Here is a 21,249-nt window from a genome sequence, read left to right on the forward strand (position 1 = left end):
AAATAACATGACAACGAATGTGCTGCATATAAGGCCTTTATTCAAGTATGCCAGATGTCCTTGGGTAAACAAGTTTTGGGACTGTTTCTCATCGATTTCCACTGTAACTTGGCAAAGCTTTGCTTACACTTCCAGTCAATTCAGTGGATGCAGAACGTGCAGTCTCAATGTATGGGCAAGTCCACACCAGACAGAGAATGTCAGCAGCAACTGCTGAGGGATGTTGCATGCTTGCCTTTAACAAATGGCAGCACTCTATTAGTAAGGAAGCAAGTACCACTGTTTTAGGCTTTTGTAGAGCTCTGAAGTATTGTCTAGTTAGGTTTATTTAATGTTTAAACAGGTCCGTGAAATGGACGCAAAATCCTAATTTTATTCTATAATTTATCTGCAAAAAATATGTAAATTTACAGCAATTTAAGTAGACCCCTAGTTATGATGTTATGCTGACTGAAGTTATCCTTGTATTGTAATTGCTACTACTGTTGGCATCTTTAAAAATAAATAAAAAAATAAAAAAACTGACTTGACTGAAGATGATTGAAATAGAATCCAAATAAAGTTCAAGAGCAACTTACCATGAATTTGAAACTGTTGTTCTTTATAATATTTAATGAGTTATATATTAGCTAATTTGACAGATTTACTCCAGAATGAGATTTGCAGTGCATTTCTGATATACTGGAGTAATATACCAAAATATTAACCTGTTTTACTCCAGAAATTTTGGCGACCTGTTGCAATATATGAAGTTTGTATTGTTAGTGTTATTTGATATTCATGTCAAAAATGTTTACTTTTTTTCATATGCGAAAAGCGCAAAATAAAATGCTTGCAAATATTTATGGCTTTACAGTACTTGATGCTAGCACATGCATTCTTTAATAAAAACCTATTTATAAAACTTTCAGCCTCTGCCTTTGGCTGACAATGAGCAGAAACATTGTACTCGACTGATTTTGCTAGGCTGCAAGTGGTACTGCCTTCTATTTCCTCAGAGTGTTCCAGCACATTCCAATGAAAATTGATGTATTTTTTGTTTGCATGCTTGCTATTGAAAAGGAAGGAATTAAATTACTGGTGAAAAATCCATTGTTCTAACAAATCTTTTACGAACACAGTTTCAATACACATTACAAATAGTTCAATCTGTTTGCCCAACAGTATATTTAGTTTTACTCCATGTTCTGCCTTTGAATCCAATTGAATGCAGGCTCTACTCTCTGTTGCCTGCAGCAGGTCGAGCAGAGAAAGACAGGAGCTCAATCAACTGCAAACTCCCATGAAGCCAGCGTACTATTAAGAGTTTGCTTTTTGTGTTTGAGACTCTGATCAACAGTATAGGCTCCCTTTGAATATTAATAAGCTTTCAGAAGACCATTCTGTTTCAAAAAGAGAACGAACAATGCCGTGTCAGAGTGAGATCTGCAAACTCCACACACTCCTAATTGTTTCCCACCAGAGCCCATTAGTGGTGGAGTAAATAAAACCCCAGCCTTTGGGCTTCTTTATAATTTTATTCACATTTTCCTCAGTTATTTCTCTAGGACACAACTATTTTTGATTTCTATAGTTACCCACACTTATTTTTGTTTTGTTTTGTGATTGATGGTCCCAGTAGCCACTGCTTCTTGGCTGTTTTGTATACAACCGTAAAAGCTTTAGGTTAATAGCGATAGTGCCCCTCCAACAGCCAGCCTGGTTTAAGTAGATAAGCAGATATGAATGGAATCAGAAGCAGCTGATACTGATACAGAGAAAAGCTGCTTATTATTGGCAGCTTAAATATTAAGTAGGTCAGGTGATTGTGTGAATCAAATGCTAATACGGCAGAGAGTTTGGCTATCAAAGTGTGGCACCTTCAGGATTAATGTTTCCCTAAGACTAAAAAGACTTGCATTTTTTTTTCTAATTAAAGTATTCTATTTCGCAGTTTTAGTCAGGCCTGATTTAAAGTATAACTAATTACACTAATTCTAACAACTTTTTCCGATCTTGGTGTCATTTTTTGTCATTCTGGGATACTGTACATATAATCCTCAATGTGTTAAAGTGCTGAATTGATTGTCTAAAAAGCAATAATAAAAAAACAACAAAAAAAACAAAAAAAAAAACCATAGTCCGTAATTACATTTATTGTCGCTATCCTTAACAACAAAAACTGCGATAAAGGTAATTGTGATTATGGTTTGTTAAAACTAAAAGGATAAGTGTACCATCCCAGAGAATATTCTTAGCTTTTATCTTTGCAGAATGTATTCCAGAAATACTGTTCTATGCATTCAACATGGGCGTACATATATCTGCGAGGGCTGCGCTTCTGTGGCTTTATACACTTTAATAAAAACATACAGCAGGTACACAAGGTATACATACAGCAGGTATACAAGCCCTTCAAGCTTTTCTTCTGAGACTTGGTTGTTTCTGGTTAATGCTGTCCTAGAATTCACAATTTAGACCAGCACTTACCAGCCAGAATGGAATGTACTTTTTCAGCAATGAAAGAGGCACCTGTCACCAGAAAAGCTTGACAGAAATAGACCAGGTACGTTCAGTCACTTTGGAGGCCTGTATTGTAGACGCTTCTTTGAGAACTGGTCCATTTTGTTTCATTTTTAAAGATGCCTTTCCCTACTCGGGATCTGAACGTATTATACAACTATGACCAAAAGTTTAGCATTACCTACAATTTTAGGATTGAGACATAATGAAAAAAAAAAAAAAACTATATCAACACAATTTAGATCATTTATTGAACATCATGTAATCAAAGAAACTACAAAATGATAACGCAAAAGTCTAACGGAAGCCATAATAGTAGTTCCTATTCCCTTGGATGTTTACACACTATAGCCATATAACTCTTCAAAGCAAAAGGACAAATGCCTCTGTACAACTGATCATGAATCCATGCAGGGAGCCCTGCAGTAAAATAAATCATTCAATATTATTCTGCTTTTGATTTTTGTATTTGTTTTGTAACCAGCTGAGTGTCTGCAACTTACAAAAAGGTCAATAAGTTATGTCACATGTGCAGGTGGACATCCAGCTGTGGTGTTGGTGTTGAATTTCTATATTGTATGTATTGCTAGTGCAAGTTCAATGTGGTGTGGCAGGATGCCCACCCTCTATGTATATATTATTATTATTATTATTATTATTATATTATTATTATTATATAGATGACCGGTGGAAAGCCAATATGATTATTGTGTTTTGTAAAATGGGTTGGAAGATATCTGTGTCCTGATTGGCTGGTAGGCATTGTCAGACTTCCTCCATGTAAATTTTAACTTCTTTGGTGACTCCAAAGTTCACACATGCCTTGAGGATTTAGACCGCAACAGTTCGTTAACAGAACCAACCGTATTTATTTTTTAAATAAGGTAATTTAAAAAATGAAACCATGAGTACTATTAATACAATTGAAGCCAATAAAATGGGCGGAATACTAAAAAAGTAACCGTTTGGGCTGTGTCAGTTTTTAATGATTGGTCAGGACAAACAAAAAATTATATGGACTGGAAAACTGCATGTAAGACTGAAATGAACACAGTTTTAAGAAGTATAACATCAGCAGGAACACAGTACTCAGTTAGCAGCGACACAAGCTTGCGAGCTGGCCTGAATCGTTTTTTAAATTCTCCCACAGTGGGACGATCTATAAACCTAATATCAGATACCCACTTTAAAACAGCAAACAGTGTCTTCATTTCTGTTCTGAAAACTTACACGAGACAACAAAAATACAAGTCACAACATCACCATGCTGTAACCCAAACAGACTAAACAAACTTAAGTCATCGGTACTCAGGACGCAGGTATCTCCCAACCCACTGTATAAGGTTGTTTAAGAAGCTATTCGGCACCCGCTGAGATAAACAGGAAGTCCTGGAATTATATCCTGTCTGGAGTACTGTCTTCAACTCGTAAACAAAAGGCAGAAACAAACTCCCCAAACAGTGCCACTTACTGCACAGCCTGCCCAACTGTGTATCCAGCCATTTAATATAGAAAACTGTACATTCCCTGATACAGTCAAATTCATGAGACAAATACTGAAAATATTCTGATAATAATGTATTTGAATTTATTTAATTTATTATGAAAAATAATATTACATTCATTGGAACTATTAGATTTATTGGAACTGTTTTTCTTAGCGTACTAATATATTTAAGAAAAAAATAAACCTATATTCATTCTTAAATAAAAATGTGTCTCTCTTTATTTCTGAAAACTAGTAACCTATTTTATAAATGCAATAATACACTCCAGGGTGTTGGTTGTCCTAGAATAACCGCACTATGGCCCCGTTCCTTACTACACCCCTGGGCTTGCGGTTATTCTAGCACAGCCTACACCCTGTCATGGCTTATTGCTTACTTATGATTTAGAACACAGGTTAGGCGAAATGCCATCCGCTATTATTTGTTACTGTTTGTATTTTGTATTGGTGTAGCCTACTCTTGTGGGAATACGTGATTGATCAAATCATGTGTGTCTGTATCAAATCATGTGTGTCTGTAGAAAGAACACATTACATATATATATATATAATATATATATATATATAATATATATATATATCTATATATATATATATATAATACTTGTTTCATTATGTGTGTTCTGTTTGTGTTTGTTTTGGCCATCATTTATAAACCTGTTTTATTATTTAATAAAACCTGAGCGCAGCCATAGTGTCTCAGTTTCACCTGCGAGACAGTATCCCTGTGTGTATATACTGGTTCTAAGGTACAATTTTCTTTTTTGTGATTTCTAATAAGTCAATACATCTTGGGTAGGGTGTATAAAAGCAGCCAGAACCACTCAGTAGTCACGCCCAGATTACACAAGGTGACATCCTGTTTGTTTCTGTTATGTAAAGTATGTAGAGTGTCTCACTGCAGATTTTAAACATTCTAACATATGAATATGATATGTATTTCACCCCATGTTTCTCTCTCTCTCTTTTTTTTTTTTTTTTTTTTAGATGGAAGATATCATAGCACGTATGCAAGAAGAAAAAAATGGGATTCCCATCCGTACAGTGAAAAGTTTTTTGTCCAAGATTCCCAGTGTTTTTTCTGGTAAGATCAGAATTCCTATTTCTTTAGTATACTATATAGTTAAATAAAAAATAATTAAACAGTACAGCTAATCTGAATGTGAATTCATTTGTGTCTGATACATATTGTACTATCTGATAAAAAGACATTTCAGATTGTCCAGGGTTTACTATAAATTATAAGCATATAAAACCTAATCCACATTATGGTTTAAGGCATGGGTGTCAAACTCAGTTCCTGGAGGGCTGGAATGTCTTCTGGGTTTTGTTCCACCCGAGCTCTCAATTACTTAATTGGTCTAATTATGTGATTAATTGGACAAATGTAACACTTTTCTCCAGGCCTGTTTTATAGGTAGTGTACCTTGCATTTTTTAAATCATCAACCGTAAAATATCTTGAAAGCATATTTAGACATGTCCAATTGAGAAAATAATTGGATCAGTTAATTTAATTGAAAGCTTAAGTTGGAATGAGACAAGAAGACCCTCGCGGAGTGGAGTTTCACACCCCTGGTCTTCAAGCTGAGCCTCGAGCACGTGCTGCATCACTTCTCATGGCTGATAGAGAGTTCTTGTAGAGAAGTGTTCTTGTGGAGTTCAGAACTAAATATGACTAAAAGGTGGGAGATTGGATCTCGCCAATGTTCAGCAACGACTATTGGAAAAAGCTAAATGGTCACCAAGTAGGCTAGCATCCAGAAGAGATCTTGGTTTAAGCACATACAGGGCGCCCTCTGTCAATCACCTGTGTTACAAGCTGGGACTGTGGCTGAGGAAGTCTACAATAGACATTTAGTAACCAAGCTTTTGCCACAACCATGACTAATGGAGGAAAACACCTTTTAAATATACACAGAAGCCAGACGTTCTGCTCTGTTGGATAACGACCATTTGAGTGCTGTGATTAGAATGATGTTTATCTTCTCGCTTCCCTTCAGGATGAGTCAATGTCCATGTATGTAGTGCTAGAGTGCAGTCAAGGCGTGATGATCACTGCAAAACCACACACACAGCAAACATGCAGGAACATAAAAAAAAAGATATGAAAGATTATGAACAATCATGAGCAATTTTGTGTGCCTCCCAATGTGTGCATTCACATTTTACTGAGCTGATGTCTGTCAGTAAAGAATAGTGTACTGTCTTTTAGAAAAGAGGATAAATTACAATGCTAAAAATGAATGTTCTGAATACTCTGGGAGGATATAGGTATACAATATAACAATACGTTCCTCGGATCATCTGGGTATGTGATGTTTTATGCTACTACCTGAGTTATACAAAACATGGTTTATTTTTTTATAATCATTCTTACATGTATTATTTGCTCTTGTGGTTTGTTTTATTGCAGTACTTTTGTTTTCAAATGAATCTGGGTTTGATGAATATTTTTATGTTGTAGTCCTGCCAATAGCCAGCATAGGTTTTGAGACAGATTTCTTTTGGCTGGAACATGATAACTTCTTAATCTCAAGTCAAGATACAACCGTGGATCAGGAAAATAGTGAAGAAACGACAACAAAAAATCTTTATCAGAATTAAGATGTATTTTTATACCATGAATTTAATATTGTGAAAACGTAGGTTCATCCTTAACAACAAACACTCAATCATGAATTCTGACAAAACCAATAACCCACAGTGGCAAACACGAATGAACAGTTGAAATGTTTATAGGTTCTCTGAAAGTAGAGCTACTACACACATAGCAAAAACAATGGAAATGTAATGTAATATTCCAAACTGGTACTTTCTCCAAGAACTGGTAGCAGCTACAGGGCATTTACAAAAATAAAAATATAACTAGAAACAGTAATAAAAACATCAGTCCACACAACTAAATTATGCATTCTCCTGCCTTCTCTTTGTTTTCAGCAATAATTCGATCCCTTGGCATGGCAATCTCACAAATCCTGACTAATTTAACTAAAGTACTAAATTCAGCTTCTTTTTCAATAATATTGTCATATAATCCAAACACAACATGCTTTTAAAACAAAATAATGTAATCGGTAGATTTAATATTTACATTATTTTGGAATGATTACGCATAACATAAAATGTATATACTGTGTTCTTGTAACGTTTTAGTGCAAGAAAATGCATACTTACCAGTGAAGCAATTCAACTCATTTTACACAGGGTGTATGAAGCGCAGATGTAGAAGCCTAAAGTACGTATCCTAGCAACGCGTTATCTACCGTAATAGCACTAAAAGAAGCGCGCTCAATTCACCGATATGTAATCGAAGCGCTGGAAATTTAAGGACAGATGATCAATAATCGATGTATTGATTAATGGTTGCACTACTGTCAGAAAGCACAATGCCGGACACAAGCAGGTCATGAAGGTACAGTGGCCCAAATCACAGAACCATTCATCGTGTCAACAATGCTCCAGGAGCTACATTGTGGGCTATTAAGGCCATTTTCCAGTTTTTTGGTCAGTGTAGATGGGGCATTTTGAACTGTTAGAAGCTTCTAGTAAATAGATCACCACAAAATCATCAGAGTGAAATTAAAGTAACTATCCCTGATCCCCCCCCAACTGCCTCAAATATAGCATTGGAATTGTAATGAACAATGCTATATTTGAAAGGAACAATATCTCTGAGTTTTTGGGAAACTATAAACACATTTTGTTTTGCTCCAACCTTTTAGTACATACAATACCTTATCTTGTAGTGGTTTCATGTTTTGATATACAAAAAACTAATGGCCTAAGGCCTCCGTTGGTATAAAATATAGTGAAACTGATTTCTGATTACAGTTCTGTGAAACAACAGATGTGGAGATTCATATATTTTTGTGTTCTTGTTTTTTCTTTGGGCTGTGGAAATATTTTTTGTGTATTTTTCCTGCTCTGAAAAAAATTTGGTTCCAGTAGAAATTAAATATTGAAGCCCCATGATAATATATTTTTTGTTCTGTGTCAAGAAAAATATGTATTTTTCCTAGTGGATGAACATTTCTAAAGAGAGTTTAAACTTTTATCAGCCCCCCAATCTGTTCAGAGGTCCTAATTTTTTCTACTTCAGAGGTGGCAACCCTATTAGAGAGAGATAAAGTGGGTCTACAGTATATTATGTGCAGTTGGACTTCAAGAGAAATTTCAAAACATTTATTTAAATCAATCAATCTTTTTTTTTGTTTTGGGTAATAAGTGTTTTGTTTGTTCAACCTTTTTAATTGTTATTAAAACGCGCAACAGCGCATTCAACCCCAGTACTGTGTCCTGAATTTCCTGATCTGACATCCACCCATCAGCTGCCCTTTTCACAGGAACATATGGTGTTAAAAGATCTTTAAGGTAAGGTGGAGCAAGGCCATTTAGAGCCTTATAGGTTAATAACAGCACCTTAAAATATATCCTAAATCGGACTTGGAAGCCAGCGTAGGGATGCCAGCACAGGAGTGATATGATCTTGACTTTTAGTCCCAGTTTAAACTGTGCAGCAATATTTTTTACAAGTTGCAGACAAGATATTACATTGCTACCAATACCAGCTAATAGATTCATATAATTAGAAGGTGTAAACAGGGACATGGTGACCCCCCTACCAAAATATCTGGACGTGCAATAATAAAACAAGAGAAGAAATAAATTGTAACTTTGATCTGTATTATCCAGCTCAAATCGCTCATTGATTTAGTGTCACTGTATTTGTGTGAAACCAATACAGCTGAATCAGTGACAAACAATTTTGACCTTCAATACGTTACTGCTTGGTTTCATTGTGTTTTTATTTTAAAGGAATTAGGAATAAAAAAAAAACTGCAAACAAACTGCAAAAAAACCCAAACTGCTTACCTATTTATTGCTTGTATAGTCTGTCCAACATGTCTGGTACAGCAAGTGTCTGGGTATAATGTATACCCAGACACATGTTTAAATAGGATTTTAATAGAATATAGCCGGTGAACAACATTAGTGTAAATATAAATACACACACTCTGGGTACAACATTTGGTGGCTTTTATGCACAGATGCCACAGAACCGTGGGTTTCTTTTGTTCTGTAATTTTAAATCAGTAGCATTTGTGACTGTTACTTGTGATTTTGTTTATTAAAATCATTATCAGGTTGCAGTACTAATCTCCTGTTGCAATATTTAATATATCAGGCAGTAACACCTAGGTCCCAAAAGATTGCCTCGCACATGCCTTAGCTTGCAAATTGAAAATAAGTACCTTGAGAATATCTTGGCATTCATTGATAGACTTTAAAATTCTGTGCCAGAGAAGTAGAAAGGTAGTCTTAAATGTTACAGTTGTTATTATATGAATTTGATTAAAATTGTGAAAAGTAAAGGACTCACCATAATTAAGGGTGATTGTATCAGTTAAAACCAGATGGAGCATGCAATATATTAAATAACCATTGATAAATAAATGGACTCCATTTCTTAAGTAACCTAGTTAACAAACAGTTATTACACTATGAAGTGTCCCATAAAATAAAGTGTAACCCTTTTTATCTTTCCAGCTACAGGACTGTATAATCATAGGGCTGTTGAACATTTTGTATGGTGCGTGAAGAGTTGCCATTAGATTTGAAATACACCAACAGATTCCAAACATTTTTGAAGGCATACATTACATGAATGAGGTATATTAATTATTCATCTGAACTTGGCACAACTGTATTACACCAAGTCCTCAGGGAGGATGTTGGGTAATGCATTAACAAAATAAATAAATTAATAAATAAATTCAACTGAGGGCAAGGGAAAAAGAGTACAAATGTCAGAAACACTATGCGCCAACTCACAGATTCTCACTAATAAATTATTCTAAAATAATTGTGTGGTCTAATTATTGCACCTGCTTTCAAAAAAGAAAGCTAGCGTTTAAATTCGAATGCAGCAATATGTTATTTACATACCCAATGTAATTCAAAGTGCCTATTTCACATAGCTTTAACCCATGAGTTATTTAACAGTTCACAACATTTTCGTGGATATCAAACTTTATTTTAGACATAAAAAAACAGACTTAGAAAAAACATTGTTTTTAAATAACTTAAAGCATTAAAGCTTTGTAAGGCCCATGGATGTTTTGTAGAGTAACGTCTCTTCTACCCAATGGTTTTGATTTTGTCATTTTTCATTGATTTTGTATTACCACAATTAGCTTAAGAGAATGAAATACTTGTTGCATGTTACAAGGTAATAACATACCATCTGACTGTGCAATAAGGTCATTATGATATAAAAAGTATGGATACATAAGTTAAAATGTAAGATGCAGAGAGTATTTGTAAGAGGGGGAACCTCTTGCTGGGGCCATGTACTCAGTGGGGTGCCACAGGGGTCAGTGCTTATCTACATACACGGCTTAGATCGGGATAATTAGCAAACTTGCCAAGTCTGCATACACAAAACTTGGTCCAGTGGCCAACTCACTTTCAGCCACCCAGGAAGTCCAAAAAGATTTAGACTGTATATAGAACTGATCAGAAACATGATAAATGAAATGTAATGTCAACAAAGCCAAGCATTCCATGCAAGTCACAATAACGTAGGATCCAAATACTACATGTGTTTTATAGAACTGGAACTGGGTCACCAAGAGAATGAAACTGGTGTGGCAATATACTCATCACTGTCAGCAACCAGACAGTGTAGGCAAACAGAATGCCTGGGTGCATAGCCAAAAGTATAGAGTACAAATCCAAGGAGGTTATGGTGAGGTTGAATAGTGTACTGGTGAGACCACACAGAGTACTGTGTCCAATTTGAGTCACCACAGTACCAAAGGGACAATGTGGCCCGGGAGGTAGTCCAACAAAGAGTAACCTGATTAATCCCATGAGATATGAAGATCAGATGAAAGAACTAAATGCACTTAGCATAGAACAAAGAAGAATTAGAGCGGACATGATTGAAGTCTTTAAAGTCTTAAAAGGAGTTGACATAGCTAATCCAAACCAATCAATACAGTACAGAAACTAGGAAAGAGTACACAGTTTGAAACTAACTGTAGAGAGACTTTGGCCAAAGAGAAGGAGACACTTCTTCACACAAAGAATGGTGAAGGTATGGAATGGGGTATTTAGTAGGGATGTGCTTTTGGTACATTTTTATGAACATTTAAATGCTATGCAGGTGTCAATATTTAAACCATATCTACATACATACACACTATTTGTACTACATTATGATGTATACTGACAGCCCTGGTTAGTATTTTCTAAGCAAAGAAATAAGCAAATCATGTTTTAACTATAAAGTAAAAAACAAACAAACAAAAAAAAAACGTACACAACAAAGTATATATTAGGGCTGTCACTCGATTCAAATATTTTTGTTTGGTTAATTTATGGGCTAGTTGATTAACTAACTGGTAGATTAATCAGTAAATTCATCTGTGCACATTTTTAATAAAGGCAGCTCTCCTGCATGTAATACAAAAAAAAAAAAAAAATCAATGGAATGACCTTTTATTGTTTCACATCTGAAAATCTTGGCTATTTGGAATTAAAAAAATGACAGGGGCACTTTAAAATAATGGCCAAAAGTGCATGTGCATTTAATGCAATGCACATATCGGTAATTAAATCCTATCACAAGTACATTCCTAGGAATAATAGCCTGTGGAATTCAAGCGGGTTTTTAGGAATTCGATTTTACAGTCAGAATTACATTTTCCTTTAATTCCTTACCTACCAGTTAGATGCTGTAACGTCGCATTTTTGTAATTCCAGTGTGTTATCAGCAGTTAAGTTTGTGTGTTTCATTTTGTATTACAGACGTGTTTCCACTCTCTCATCAGCATGACTCTCTGGCTGCACTTGAATACAAAGTACTGCATTTTCTCTTAAGAGTTTCTTCCTACTAAAATATTTTAATACATTAATAAATACAAACTGTGAACAGCTTGCCAACAAATTATTAAAATAAAATCCATATACTGGAGATTTTCCCTTCATGCCATTCACTTTGGAAACATTTCAGAACATCTTAAATTCCCAAGTAGGATTCCTGCTTCATTTTCAAGTCACGCTTATTCACAATACAATTATCATGTATCATTATTGTAAACGTATATAGCTTATACACCTTTAACTTACCTGTGTTTTTCCAAATCCAACAGACCGACTCCTGCTGGGCTCTCTGAATTATCATTTCATCGATTTTTGCGTTTCAAACCAAGGTCAGAAAGATTTAGCCAAATATGAAATACAGTTGGGATTTTTAATATGCACGAAGTAGACAGGAGTTTAACATGTCAACCATAGGTCAGCAACTCCTACAGCCCATGCCCCCTAACACCATGCTGAGGGATAAGTACCCACTACTGATTACACTATGTAACACAATTTTTGTTCCTGGGTAGTAAGTGTTATTTCCTAATTGCTTAAGCCTCAAAAGTATAGAAAATGGCCATTATTCCCCACAAACTTTGCTTTTGTGACCAGGACAGGTAAATTTCAAAATATCACTATTTCCAATGAGAAAACGGGCGAATTTGTGTCTTTTCGTTCACATAAAGTCAGAATTTTTTTTCTTTACAATCGTAAATTTACAGTATAATCGTAAATCTCGAAAAACTACTCACTTCTAAATCTTTTGTAGTCATTTTTGTATTACTTTAGTATAAATACATGTTAATTTGGATTCATATGTTGTTTTTTTCTGACTTTATGTGAACGAAAAGACACAAATTTGCCCGTTTTCCCATTGGAAATAGTGATATTTTCAAATATCACTGTCCTGGTCACAAAAGCAAAGTTTGTGGGGAATAATAGCCATTTTCTATACTTTTGAGGCATAAGCAATTCGGAAATAACACTTACTACCCAGGAACAAACAAAAAAAAAAAACTGTTACACGGTGTTATCCTTGCAAGCCACACACCCACGCAAGCATTGAACGGGCCCAGCTGTTATGAAGACGGTTATGAAGCAATGAATAATGATTCCAGCTTTATACAATATCTGCAATAAACATAGCCAGACCTTTGATGTTTTAAGCATTTATATTTGGTATTGCAAATGTATAATCTTTATTAATCTGCTGCATCTCTTGGACTGTGATTACATACAGTACCGTGAAAAAGTATTTGCCCCCGTCTGATTTTCTGCATTTTTTTGACACTTAATGTTATCAGATCTTCAACCAAAATCTAATATTAGATAAAAGGGACCCTGAGTGAACAAATAACACACCATTTTGATGCTTATGTAATTTATTTATTAAACAAAGTTATGCAACACCCAATGCCCCTGTGTAAAAGTAATCGCCCCCTTAGACTCAGTAACTGGTTACGCCACCTTTAGCAGCAATAACTGCAACCAAATGCTTCCTGTAGTTATAGATCAGTCACTGTGCCGTGGAGGAATTTTGGCCCACTTCTTCATGCAGAACTGCTTCAACTCAGTGACATTTGTGGTTTTTTGAGCATAAACTCTTTGTTTCAGGTCTGTGTGTGTGTGTATGTATATATATATATATATATATATATATATATATATATATATATATATATATAATTTGTATGATCTGTATATCATGAATTATTTTTCATTCATTCAACAATAGCTAATTTTGAACATGCTTTAGTTTTTACCCCATTACCTTAACCCTGCTTGTTAAAGACAATGTGTCATTCCCGTGGTTATGCTCACATTGAGAAATGTTGTAGCAAAAAACGTGCAGGACTTTATCCAAACTATCCTCTTGGTAACTTTCCTAAACCAACCATAAAACAGGTGGGATATCTCCCAAAAACATGGGCATTGAGTCTTCATTCTAGATCACATGGAGACAACAATGAATGCACTTACATAGTGCTTGTTACAAGCTTGTCTCCAAACTCAGACGAGTGAAAATGATAATTAAAATAACTCAGATATAGCACTTCTTAATACTGCTGGTGTTGATTTAATGTGTAAAGAAGCCTGAGCAGCAGGTAAGCAGTCGTGTGTGTGCGTGAGTGCGTGCATCCGTGCGTCTGTGCGAGTGTCTCTGTGTGTATGTGTGTTTCTGGGAGTTTGTGAGTGCATCCGTGCGTCTGTGCGAGTGTCTCTGTGTGTATGTGTGTTTCTGGGAGTTTGTGAGTGCATCCGTGCATCTGTGCGAGTGTCTCTGTGTGTATGTGTGTTTCTGGGAGTTTGTGAGTGCATCCGTGCATCTGTGCGAGTGTCTCTGTGTGTATGTGTGTTTCTGGGAGTTTGTGAGTGCATGCGTGCCTTCTAATGCTAAAGTTACAGCAACACTCTGACATCAAAACTTAATGAGGATGTACCCTCCAAGTGAAACTTGAACTGCTTGTTTACATCACCCTTACTATGCCATGGTGTTTGCAGTCATTCTAAGTGGTTCTGGGTCTGGTTGTTCCATTATTAAGTTGTTATTATTATTATATTTCTCTAAATCTGACTTTACTTCGCAAAAGTCATGTGACAATGTGACCAGCCAACACTGTTAGCTCCACCTACTTTCTGTCACTATTACTGTGGAGTAGGTGTCCTGGCGGAGGTAAAAGGTCACATTGTGATATGAAGGAATGGAATGAGGAGGGTTGTACAGTGCTGGATCTATGGCTCCGACTCAAAGCCAGGTATAGGAAGAAAAAGGATAAGAACTCTTCTTTTTTTTTTCCAGCATATTGAAACGGCTAGGCTACATTCTACATAAGTTTGATGACCCTTCAAATGTTATTTGAAATATAGGCATGCACTTGTAGCTGGTATTTATGGGAAAATCATGTAAATCTTAAAATGCACATGGTATATTGTAGGTGTTTGCCATATGGTACGGCCTTGAGTTGAGATGGACCAAACTATTTGCATTTAATTTAGTCAGTGGGCGGATAGTGCTATTTGCCAGTTTGTAAAGCGTGGGTTATATGCTGCACACAGCCAGCACTATCTGCATCTGATCCAAATTAATGGCAGATTGGAGGCGGGCCCATATACCCAAAATTGAGAGGATAATTGGTTTTGTATAGGAGGGCATTCCATTCCCCACACACCTTTACTTGAGAGTGCATATCACATGGTCACAATGGATGAAGATATGTGTTTTGTCATGACTCAATGAAAAATATATATGTATTTTTTTTCCAGGCCAACTTCACTATAACAAACCCCCCTGGGACCTGGAGAAATGTTTGTTATATCAGGTGTTCACTATAATAGGGTGTGACACGTATGCATGAGTGGTGATGGCAGGCCAGAATGCAGGAAGAAACAGACAATGCTGTACTGCAGGGCAAAAGACTCTGCGGCACCATTTATTTTCAAACAAAAAATTGAAACAAAAATAAATAAATAAATAAAACACTGCTCACAGAGCAAAATAAGAGGCCAGGCTAGGCCAATCGCTTTCACTGATCTGATGTATATTTTTAGTTTTGTTTTTAAGCTGCTCTACACCCACTTCTTGCAGCCAACGCTGCAGGTCTTTAATATCATGGCCAAGGGGTTAACTGGCTATTAATTCTCTCATTACCCCTCAGCCATAGTCTACACAGGTAGTTCATTATGCGTGACTGCCAGCTAATTCAATAATGACTAGCTGACAGTCACGCATTCACACAAGGTATTTTAATGTGGATGGGGCTTCCCATCTAAGCTGCCAAACAAAACCAACGGCTTCTCGCCGTCATAGGTTTACAAATAAATCAAACAAACAAATACAAAACAATAAATTGCACAGGGATGGAGGGGTATCCCATTCTAAAATAAACAAATACGAAATAAAAACAGTACAATAACAGGGCGGACGGCACCTCACAGGCCCCTTTTTCATGTACAGGGCTTCTCTCCTGCTACATAGGATTTGGCATTTTTGTGCATCAGAATATATATATATATATATATATATATATATATATATATATATATATATATATATATATATATATATATATATATATATATATATATATATATTATTTATTTATTAACCCAGCCAGCACTCGCAGTTGTTCATTTGCCCCTTTCAGTGCAGACCCAGACTTAAAGTTTTACAGCACTGATACACTATTTTTATTAAACAAAAACAAGACACCTAGCTCTTTGAGCACCAACAGGAATTAACCCTCTCCCTGCTCACACATACTCCCATGTCTTTTTAAGACACTGGCCATTTAATGGCCGTCTCCCTCCACCCTTAAAAGACCTCTCACCCTCAAGTCCCATCTCTTTGATTTTCACAGTCTTTCACGGGCAGGATTGGGTGGGTTGATCCCTCCGGCGCTTCCAGGGAGGGACTGCGAACCGGCGACACAGGGATGACAGGGGTGATTGAAGCGACGGCCAGGGAATAGGAGGATTCACATTCGCCTGTGGCTCCAGAGACCTGGGTCTTCAGGGGCGTCCACAGACCATGCCACCATATGTAACCCAGCCGGCACTTGCGGTCGTTCATTTGCCCCTTTCAATGCAGACTCAGACACACAAACTTGAAATTTTACAGCGCTGGCGTGCTATTAATAATAAAAAAAATAAACAAACACCTAGCTTTTTTTCAAGCACTAACTAAAAACACAAACAGGAACCTAAACTATCTTGCAGGATGGCTAAGCCATTTACCTGACACAAACAAAAACACAGTTTCACACTTCCAAAGGTTTTTACACTACCTTTCTTTTCTACACTTGAACACTCCATCAAGTGTGCTTCTATACACACCAGCAGCCCTCCACAGACTGGCTGCTTTCTTTAAATACCCTGCACCAGGCTCTAATTTACAATGATATCCAGGTGCAGGGGATAATTACTAATAAAATAATTAAGCAATTAAACAAATGTGCATTTGCACATGTTTTTGTTTTTTTTGTTTTTTCTCTTTTTCTCAGCAGGGAGGAATTAACCCTCTCCCTGCTCGCTCTCTCTCTCTCTCTCTCTCTCTCTCTCTCTCTCTCTCTCTCTCTCTCTCTCTCTCTATATATATATATATATATATTACACCAACACTAATTCCCCCCTGTGGTATGTTTCAAAGAAAACAGTAAATAAATGAAAAAGGAAAGACTGGACACTTACATGTGCTTACAAATCAATTCTAAAGAACACACTTTTAAAATAAGAAATTGTCCAATGTTGTCAGCTTTTTACAATGTACCACCTCCCGCTGTAAATCCATCTCAATTTTGCATGCAGCTTCGTAGCCAGTTTCAAAGCCACAATTCTGCCTTTGTTGGCCAGAAATACGCAGTTGCGAAGTCAGTGTGTTATAAAAGCTGCATGAAGTATGCTCGTAAATCTCTCTGCACTCTCTAGCACTAGCAACTAGTAAAAAAAAAAAAAAAAAGTTGTCAATAAGTGGTGCGCAGTTGCTAATATCAGAATTCCATTAACATTAAAGTCTATGGGATAGGATTGGTTCCTGGGAAAATGTTGTTAATAACCGGAAGTTGTCTTTATCAGGGTTGCTAATAACCGGCATCTATAATCAATGGTTGAAAGAACTGCAGTGAATTAATCAGTTACAGTATACAGTACTGTGCAAACTCAATAAAACTTGTATATTTCAATTGAAATAGGAATGAATAAAATAACTACAGCGTTATTTTTACGAAAACTATCCAACCACATACTGTGCACAAACTGTTGACTATACTTTTATTTATTATTGGCTTGTAATATCTAATTTATTGGCTTAAATAGCAAAAGTTACACATGTATATTATACAGAATTAACTCAGTGACAAAAACAATAATAAACAACTTAGTTTCACACAGAAATCAAGCATTATTGATTGTTCTGCATGCAAAAACACACTTTTAAAGTTCTGCTGACAAACTTGTTATCCCAAATAACCTGAGCTTCAAGCCAATTGAACAATAACTAATTTTTCTCACTCATTGTGAACTGGTACTGTAACTAGCTGCAGTTGCGAATGAATGAATGAATGAATGAATGAATGAATGAATGAATGAATGAACGATCCATTTCCAGTCAAAGGTCAGACACTTGAAACAGGAGTGTCAAGTTGATCAGTCACGTGAAAAGTGTCGAGCTACCCACTAGTCTTTTTAATAGTTTTCATCCCTTTGGTACCAGTAATAAGTGTTGAGTTACAAGTAAAGCTTGGTGTCGAATTAAAAGAGGCAGGATGCACATATTTTATATGGAGAAAATCCAGGACCAGGACCAAAATTAAGCGAAAGTGTTATCCACCTGTCGAGTTAACCGAGTTTGACTGTATATCAATTATTGCATTGTAAAAGCTGTTGTGATCCTATACAGTATTCTAATGTCTGTCTTTAAAATGTACTTTCTTTTCTCTCCAGGTTCTGATATTGTACAGTGGATGATCAAAAACCTAAGTATTGAAGATCAAGGTAATACAGACGTTATATAACTAGAAACATAATGGCATTGCCTTCTTTGAAAAATACTATCGAGCATTTGTGAACGTCTTCACTGCAGTACATACTGCCTATTGTCAGTTAAACAGATCACAGCCAGAACTGAGGTTGAAAAGGCACTTTAGTAATTACCTTTTTATCACCAGGGAGCACCAGTTCTATAAAGAGATCCATACTGCTGCTTACCTTATAGGGTGGCTGTCTGCCTACAATCTCAAAAGACATGTCAAATGATGTTATTATAAGTATTGCACCTGTGCTTAAGATACTAACAATCATTACAGCTACTCGTTCGACTTGCTATCTTTCTGGCAGGTCTTTAAAACCCTAAAAATATACTGCATGTATTTAACCTGCTCTCCTCTTGCAACTAGAGACACACACCCTGAATATAAAATCCTTGCAGAATTAGGTCATCAAGAAAATGTCCTTTATGCCTAATCAGGCTTTTTAGATGCCCTATGAAAACTTCATAAAGACAAAATACTGTACAATCCAAACAATATAATGGTCCTACATGCTATTTTAAAACAGAATCTTGTCATTAGCTTTAAGTCAAATCACCTGTGAATAGGGTGACACGTTCATCCAGGCATTACACCTCAGAACAGTTACCATAGCCTTGTTTCTTGGATACTTCAGCACAGGGAAAGGGAAGATAATCTAATTTCTTGTGCAGTACACAGTCATGGGCGGAAAGGATGAAAAGTGCTTTACTCCTCCTCTACATTGAACAAACCCCTATAGCCACATGTGGCAGGCTGGCGAGTGGATAGAGGCCCAGAGACAGTCTGTAGTTCAAAAAACTATTTTATTATAAATAAACACAAAAATGAAAGGGCACAAGGGCCAAAATAAAGGGATTTAAACACAAATAAAGCAAGACAAAAAGCAAAAATAACATTTTCCAGGCTGGACAATGCCTAAAACAAAACAAAACAAAACAAAACAAAACAAAACAAAACAAAAAAAAACAAAAACCTGCTTCCTCAGCTCCCTCTTCCCAAATGAGAAGCAGAGGCCTCCTTTTATGTCAGGTGGCTGGGCACTGATTGATCGTTAATTAACCTAATCAACTAATCAACCCCAGCCACCTGAACATAATAAACCCAGGCAGGTAGGGGAAATTAACCCCATCCCTGCCAATTTAAAAAGGGCAGAGCTTTGCTCTGCCACACCACAATAGATCTTTTGTAATACTGGAGTAGTCAACATGGCTGCCTGCCAAAGGTGTTCATTATCATTTTGTACTAACAACCAATGCAGAAGCAATGCCCGACAGGCAGGGTCACTTTTACAGTGCTCGGATAAATGTCTGCAACCAGAGCCGTTGTAAAAACTGAAATTATGCAATTTTCTGATTCATTTCAAAATCAAGGTACATTTGTTACACAGCAGTGTAAAATTAGAAAGGGTTTCGATGCCGCTTGGTTTCCCTTAGACACAGATACCCATAAACCCAGGTAATCAATGTTGTAATAGTACCCAAAGCACCTGGTTGTCAATTTTGCTGTACTACTTGAGGGGATCAATTACAAATGTACTTCTTTATTCTTTGAAGGAAATTTTCTCAATTTATTCAATTGCATTTTTTTTTTAAAGACTTTTTAAAGCCTTAATAATTATAAAAGTATTTAATCCAAGTGTCCCACAGTACTGTTCTGCTTGATATACTTACTACAATTTTCACATCAAACTGAATAAGCACATGAACAGTCCTTGGCAATGGCAGTTTTCTGCTGCTCCTTATAACACATGGATTCTACTTGAGTTTTTACTTAAGAAGCAGACTCTTGCTCATGTCTTTTTAAAAGCTGAGTTACTGTAATGCCCTACTGGAGTCCTTATCAAAGCTGCAGATGATACAATATTCAGAAGCCAGGTTCCTGTCTCATACCCAGGTTTTCTGTCAGGGGGTTTTGTTGCAACTTGCCTTCTGACCTCCTTTCTATCCCTTTTGTCCACTTCATACAGCACTTCCACTTTTGAATAATCGCTTTTTGGTGGCATTTTACTTTGACTAGGTTACTATGAAAAGTGCCCTGATACATAGTGAAATATTGAATCGTGATTGTTGAAAATGAAGCCTTTTCATTCTCTTATACATTTTTGGAACACAATTCTGCATTGATACATTTAAAACATTTTGAAAGTAAAAGTAACTAAAACTGATTGATTTCACTACAGGTAGGGTACATGCAAGTGTTTTACTTGGATTTCATATTGCGTTACACCCATTGTATGTTGGTATGTTGTTTTTATCACAATTATCAAAAAAAATAAATACATGTGCTTTTCTTTACTTCTAGTGGAGGCCCTGCATGTTGGAACCTTGATGGCAGCACACGGATACTTCTTTCCAATCTCAGACCATGTACTAACACTGAAGGACGATGGCACATTCTACAGATTTCAAGTAAGGAATTCAAAAAATGCCCTAGTGGTTAAAGGAGGTCTAACCAAGTCTCTGATATCGGTTTTCTTACCTCTCATTTGCAATAACGATATTACCTTCCCTCTCTTGTTTATTGAAGACGGTTTGGTTCTTTGATAATTTTGGAAATGAGTGTATTTAAAAGACAGTACAATTGACGGAAAGTTCCTGGTGCTTTTTGGCTTCTAATCATGTCCTGGGCTGCAATTCAAACTCACTTCAATGATCCAGCTGCAAGCAGACTATGTTATACTATGTTACCGTGGTGTAGATGTTTATTTATATAGCTATATCTTTGAACTGCAGTATTTGCAAAACAAGTGAACAACCAAACTGTTTTCACCCCAACCAAAGGATGACCAGACATAATGTTATTGTTAGCACAGCTCATACTGTAAGAGGTAAGAAAATGTATTTTA

General features: G+C 36.2%; 1 protein-coding gene across 3 annotated transcripts in view; it reads left to right on the forward strand.

The window, feature by feature from the left end:
• LOC121316734 (regulator of G-protein signaling 7) overlaps positions 1-21,249 on the forward strand; it is a 124,809-nt gene that overhangs the window by 54,721 nt on the left and 48,839 nt on the right. For all 3 annotated transcript variants that reach the window (XM_041251864.1, XM_041251862.1, XM_041251863.1), the window contains exons 3-5: positions 4,997-5,093; positions 18,319-18,369; positions 20,706-20,812. In XM_041251864.1, the coding sequence (XP_041107798.1) occupies positions 4,997-5,093; positions 18,319-18,369; positions 20,706-20,812 (255 nt within the window). The remainder of the gene's footprint in view (positions 1-4,996; positions 5,094-18,318; positions 18,370-20,705; positions 20,813-21,249) is intronic.

Source organism: Polyodon spathula, chromosome 6 (assembly GCF_017654505.1).
Source record: "Polyodon spathula isolate WHYD16114869_AA chromosome 6, ASM1765450v1, whole genome shotgun sequence".
NCBI lineage: Eukaryota > Metazoa > Chordata > Actinopteri > Acipenseriformes > Polyodontidae > Polyodon > Polyodon spathula.